At 38.1% G+C, this 7066-nt stretch overlaps 1 protein-coding gene across 1 annotated transcript; it reads right to left on the bottom strand.

Moving 5' to 3' along the window:
* Positions 1-1876: 1876 nt before the first annotated feature.
* LOC115246127 lies at positions 1877-5411 on the bottom strand. Its single transcript, XM_029824754.1, has 3 exons — positions 4986-5411; positions 2708-2820; positions 1877-2397 (listed from the first exon to the last, which is right to left on the bottom strand). Exons 1-3 carry the CDS (start codon positions 5080-5082, stop codon positions 1879-1881), a joined length of 729 nt encoding a protein of 242 aa, XP_029680614.1. The 5' UTR covers positions 5083-5411; the 3' UTR covers positions 1877-1878.
* Positions 5412-7066: the final 1655 nt, after the last annotated feature.

Below are 7066 nucleotides of genomic sequence, written 5' to 3' on the forward strand. Positions count from 1 at the left end.
CGTTAAATTGCACAGAAAGGTGTCCAGTTTGGTGCAGAAGTCCGCTTTCACACATGTGTTTCGGTGCGATTAAGGAAGAGAAAATCCAAGAACGTGATACGACACCGAGAAAGCTAGTTATCGCTGTTCCCGATACGACCATTTTTTATACCGCCATCCCGACGTCTATCACATGGAATTGCAGCGTGTACACGACCGCTACATACCCGCTGATGGAGATTTATTGAACCGAATTGCCCGCTGTATATCGAAATGATCGACCAGCTTGTCATTGTCATATCAATTTATAATCGGAGCGCGTGCAATTGTGTAGATTTTATCAAAAATACAAACATTGGAAAATTTGAAAAAAAGATCGCAACGGTTTTGCATTTAAATTGAAATAATTTATTCAAATCTTAACGATATTGAGAGAATAAATATTATATATTTCTTATTATTTCTTATTAAAATTTGTATGTTTCATAAATGTTTTCTGTGGAAAATATTAATCACACGTTTATATAGAATGTGAAATTTAAATTATTGATCATAAGATAATTTAATAATCACTGAAATATCTTGCGGAGATAAAAAACGTGGAAACGAGGTTGCTGAATGTCCTGATGCACAATTAGCAAAGCGATGCTTCGATCAGGTTAAAATCCGCTCAGCATCCATTAGAAATAATGAAGTGGCTCTCGTCCGCGAATGCAATGCAATCGTTTCTAACTCGACAGCGGAGTAATCCCGTTCGCGTACGTAGGCAAACATCGACGCTGGATTTACCAGCGACGGTGAGTTGTGCAGTGCATTTAGCCGAAAATTATGGTAATAATAACTTCATGCAATTCCCTGGTGTCCCCGCTTTTCCGCAACCCCATCCCCCGCGGACAGTGTCCGGAACTTTGCGTCGTGCGTTGCGGTAACGGGATTGCAGTGCTAAAGTTGGAAATTCAGTTGCTAATGTCATCACGTTAGATTGTTATGACCTTAAGCCAGAGCGACTATGGACGATCGCGATGATCGCCCTTGGCATTGCGAGACCGGTTCCGCCATAGTTCCTTTATCACGAATTGACACTACAGGCACTTATCGATCATTCTGTATGCATACAGGATTATCGTGGCCATCGTAACATGACATTTAAATTACGAATAGACAGTAACATTTTCAGAGTTTACACCGATTTATAGAAAAATGCCTGTTATAATTATTGATATTATGATAAATTGTAAATATTAAAATGTAAGAAACGTTATAATAATTAAAGGGGCATTAAAAATAATATGAATATAATATATACTTGAAGAAAGAAAGCATATTAATTATTCGTGTTATCTAACGAAAAACAAAAAGACTAGACTTCATGTGAGGTAAAGTTGACTATGGTAAAATATCCGAAAATCCAATTGCCTCGATTGGATTGAAATTGCTTCGAAAAAATCGATCATATATCAGTATATATCACGGATTGAATCAACGGATTCGAGCTACGGGAGATAAAACGCACGATGTCTCCCTTGGGCGTCCTATGGCAGTGAAGCTTTTTAAACGTACATTTAAATCCGCGAAAAACTTTAAATCACCGCCGACTGCAAAATCAACCGGTCGCAGAACGCGGGATTTGAAAGTTAAACAGAATTTACATCGCACGGCAATCGCGAAGCGCGGTCTCAAGTGGGTCACTCGAAAAGCCGCAAGAAGACGGGATATCGCGCCTGGACCCAATTAAAGTTCCGTAACTCGCGATCTGTACACGTACATTATTTGCCGAAACAAAACAAAAAGAAAAGAGAAGGAGAGAGAGAAAAAATGAGAAAACTTTGCAAGCCTTTCCCCTAGCCTATCGTTATACATCCCTTCTCGTTCTGCAAATTCGCGTCGCTCAGTCCCGTGCTACTGCCATGCGAAACTTTCCGCATTAGTTGCACGAATTAATTGGATAGTTTGACGGAAATGTAATAATAGATACGGAGAGATAGCACAGAGGAGGAGCGAAAGGATACTGTCCGGCCAAGTTTCGATTGTGAAGAAGATCGGCGCGAGCACGTTCTGGATGACGCCCAGTATATGGCTCTCCACCTTGTCGTTCAACGACCCGAAGAGAATGCGCTCGCGAAAGTTCTCCGGATAGAGAATCTCGTTGGGCTCTCTCACGAAGTAGGTTAGCTCGTGCACGGGTACCGTAGGAAATGAAAATTCTGTGGTCAGGTCACCCTCCACGTGATAGACGCAGAGGACCGGAATGCTCGGGTCGTGGAAGAACTCGCGGATGTCCATATCGCATTTCCACGTCCAATCGCTGTCCTTCAGACCGCTCAGCGTTGTCATATCCTTAACACACTGAATCTGAAAAAAGGTACCGAATTTTTCCGAGTCTCTGCTTTCGACACAAATGCGCGAATAAATGTTTTTCTTTGTTTTTCAACGTTACCGTATTTTATTTCTGGAAATACGCGGCTATTCCAATATTAAAGATTAATCCAAATTGTTTAAGTATAATTTCTTGAATATAATATTACAGTTAGAGAGATCTTATAATTATGTATATTTTTTCGCGGAATAAATATTGCAACAAGTGTTACTGTAAAAAAAAAAAATTAATTAAAATAAAAAAGTGTTGTTTAATCTTGAAATTATAGGATCAATTTAAAATATAAATAAAAAACTATATTATACGTATAAATTCAAAAGAAAGACGTATTAATTTGCCTTGTGCGCTCACCAATTCGTTTAATTCGTCCGCCCCGTACATCGGACGCAGCTCATCTTCCATATCCTCCTCTTCTTCACCTGCAACAATATTCGTTTGACAATCTCCGCCGTAGAGTGCGGATTCTGAAAACAAAATTCGATCTCCCCGCGTGATGCGTATATACGTCCATCTTCGCTGAAAAGGCTTTCTCTCGTAACTAATAAGGGTCATTGCAAAGAGGAAACAAATTCGAGAGGACGCGCCGGCCGTTCGTTAGTCGTCAATTGGAGCAGCGGCGCGCGATGGGTCCTCCTAAATCCGCCAGCCAGATTAAATAGAAGACATTCGTTTTAAGGGTCTCTCGCGCGTTCGTCCCGATATCATTCCTCAGGCCTTCTCCGCCGTTTCGATCCCATCCCGGGATCCATCGCCGCCGTCCCGTTCGCCATCCGTGCCTTTGCTCTTGGCAATCTAATAGGAACTATAAATCGCAAGTGGAGCTAGTAAATCGACGGAAGAGGAAACACGTCGCGTCGCGATCGAGAGACGCTACCGTAGACCACGTTAGAGCGATTTATCCTTCCGCTATGATAGCGGACATTATGCAGATACGACGACGTCTTCTTTCGCGACATGCAGCGACTTATCAGTCTCACGTGTATACTTCCTCGCAGATATTGTCGCGAAATATTTATAAAATTATTGAACCTTATCGTGCTTAGCACGAAAGAGAAATCATGAATAGAATCAAATAATTTTAACGATAAATTATTGCAAGATGATAAATTAGTATTAATCTATTATTTTCTCCATATTGTCTTTGTTGTTTTAATAATAAAGAAGTTTTTATATACAAAAGATATCATGTATAGCAGACAGTAATTCTAAAAAATATCCTCAAGATAGATTTAGAGATTAAAATGTCATTTGATTTCTTTTCTTTTTTAATACACGGTCAAAGAACACGGTCACTCTGTCGTACAGATAATTTAATTTACGTGGTCTCTATAGATTAATGTGAGATCAGATAGAGGATTTTACTGCAGTCGACCAAGGGACAAAATCGCTGTCCTCCATCATCCGTAACGTAACGTGACGTTAATTGTTTGCGGATCACGGATTTGTAGATCCTACCGTTTCTTCTCGCCCTCGTGTTCACGAGGAAGAATAGATTCTCCGGATAATAACGTTAGTTCGTGGTGGATAGAGACGCGCACATAGGTAGCTTGCATATAGATTATCGGTTTACCAAGTTTACCTACTTTCGTGGATCGTGCAAGTACCACGGGAACTCGCGGGAGAACGAATTAGCTTCATTTTCGCCAGCGAGCGACGGATGTGATCGCGGAGAGTCGAAGGGGAGGTAAATTGCCATAATTCCGGGGACAAATTAGGAATGGGGCAATCTGCGCGGAATCTGGGAATGACCGATTAATCGCCACAAGTGACCGCGGCTTACGTGCGATATATTATAATTTGTGAAATAGAGATTCGGGATTTATTAATATATCGACTCTCGATGTGCTCTCAATCGTAATCCATCTCTCTCACACATTTACCTCTCCCTTAAAATTATCGCGGAATTTATGATTATCGAATGCACTCGCGGCATTCAGCGTACAAAGCAGCCATTGTAATTGCAAATTGGATGCGGCCATCGTCGAATCCGTGTTCAAATTCGAGCGCGTCGCTGTCGAGAGAACTTGCTTCAAATTAGCCGCATTATGGTTAACGTGGCCGTTATTATTGCTGCCTTGTTAATATTTGCACAAGTATCGAGGAAATTATACGGCTGTTATATCGCGCACGACTCGCGCGAACTGACAAATGAATTAAATAAATCCGTCCTGCTTTAATTAATCAATGCCATGCTGTAATGAAGTATTCAAAAATTTATCAGTAGTACGTATCAATCATGGCGCGCCTAGTGATAGTGAAATTATACACATCGTGATTTAGGATATTATATTTGGAAAAAATGATATATATAGCCGTGTTAAATCGTGTCGAAAAACAAAAGTATATTTTAATATTCCCCTCACAAATGTTGCTCGTGTCATCATTACCGATGCCACGGATATCTTTGAAAATTTAATAGGGGAATTAGAGAGATCTGCGCGGCGAGATTGTACAAAACAGAGGTTGAAAAACGATGGTTCGAAGATATCGAAAATAGAACAGGCGGAGTGAAAGAAAACAGCAGTGAGAAAGGAGCGGAAAATCGCGAGAGTAAAGAAACTGGAAAGAGAGAGAGAGAGAGAGAGAGAGAGGGTGTGGATGCGTTTAATATTTTTCTCGTAAATCTTACTGCGCCTTTCCGCTTCATCGCTGGACTCGGCGTCCAAGTACTCTCGGCGTGGGTCCGGGGGCGGCTTATCTTTAACTTTATTTCTTCGTCTTTGCATTTTATTGACGGGGTGGCCTGCCGGCGTCGTCACCTCCCTCACGCGAGCCTGTGCAGCTGATTTATGCGCCCGGTCCGACTGTTACGGTACCGAATCTTTCAGCGTTCTCGTCGTAGATATCTTCGAGCATCGTCGCGAAGTTGCTCGAGAGCAAAAGAAATGGTCTTGGCGGTAGATCGGCTTTTGGACTCCGATCGTACGTTGTCGAAGAGGTTCTCAATATCTCAGAAATATTATCGTCGGTGGTTGTTTATATAAGATTGTGATTACGCGAAAAGAAAAGTCGTAAAATCGTAAACCATTTTGCATCTATTGTATTTGGTGATGTATGTGTGATGGTTATATATAATAATATTTTTATTATATTTACTAATCTGGAAGATTTATTAAAAACCAAGCAACCGTTTTATTGATAATAATGTTAAATAGAGAGAAAAAAGATCATGTCGTTATTAATTTTTTACTTTGAGTGTATAATACGCTTTTGATATTAAATGCATACTTATTTATTTATTATTATTAAGTTATTTATCTTTTCTTATAAATTGAAGCTTCAGAAAGCTGGGGGGGATGAAAACTTTCCACTTCGTTACATGCATTACACGTCCCGGTGAGCAAATCGCGGAACTTCAGTTTATTAGGTTCATTGTGGCCGCTTATTCGTTAAAATTACGTGCATTACCTCATTTCAAAGCTACTACCTCGTTTGCGTTAGAGAATAATCACGTGCATTTTATGCATGAATAATTGCTGCACCTTTTATATAAGAACGAATAGTATTAACTGCGTACGGAGCAATCTTAATAACATACAAACAATTTCTTTCATTTCCTCGATTTTGTATAACGTTTTTAAAAGTATTAAATAATAGAAAAAAAATACTAAACGCTTTAGAAATGCTCGGATGAAAGAGCGCATTTAATAATAATAAGCTACGTTATAGAGCTTAGTTTGAGCACTTGGATAGAAAAAAATTTAAATGCATTTCCGTAAATATCTAAATTTTAGATATATTATTGCTGACAAAGAGAGAGTCACCTGCATAAATTCATGAGATACAATTTGCTAGAATGAAGCTAGTAAGAATAGAAACTTATAAATCTCTCTAATTATTAATGTGACTAATTTAATATTAATGAAATTTGCTGGCTTTTGAATAAATTCATTTTTATCGCTCGACGATATTATATATCCTTATAAATTCTTCTTGGATAATATCAAAATGTTTGTGGATAATAAATACAAAAAAAAAAAAAAAAAAAAATTGAAGTTTAGTTTTTCAATTTTCACGCATGTTTTAATAAAAAGTATTTCAATAAATACACACAAACAATTTGAAAGATAATAAAAAAGATTTATACATATTTAAAAAATATTTAAGAACGATTAGACCAGAAAGAATTTTTTTCATATACTTGTCATCGCGACGCTATCGCGTCGCTTGATTTTAAATGCTTCTATAAAAAGTATAAACAATGATATAGAGAATAGTCGAATTATATTATATATGTTCAATAAAAGCTTAAAGAAATTTTAATTTAGTTTTATGAAATAATATTAGATTTGAATGACACAAAATTGTTTTTTTTTTTTTTTTTGTAATAAAAGAGATATGCATGTCTTTGAGTTGATATATTTGATTGTTGCAATTCATGTTTCTCGTTTGTAAAAGATAAATAGAAACGTTTAATTATTTTAAAATGTAAGATGTAATCTCTTTCACTCTAATGCATTTTGCATGCAATCTCTCTTTTATTCTGCAGATAAACCGTAAATCCGACCATTTTTTATTACAGCCTTTTGATGCAGTAAAGATGGGTTACTGTGCATATAAAAATATCGTAAAGCAATGGCTATTCGAATGTGTATCGACGAAATATCTTGATTTAGCTGTATGAGTCATGCTCACTGGTACGTGATCCTGCGTAACGCACAGAAGGTCCATCCGCGGACATGATGCACACATCCGGTTAGATCGACAGAC

This window comes from Formica exsecta, unplaced genomic scaffold (genome assembly GCF_003651465.1).
Source record: "Formica exsecta isolate Colony F162 unplaced genomic scaffold, ASM365146v1 scaffold1387, whole genome shotgun sequence".
Taxonomy (NCBI): domain Eukaryota; kingdom Metazoa; phylum Arthropoda; class Insecta; order Hymenoptera; family Formicidae; genus Formica; species Formica exsecta.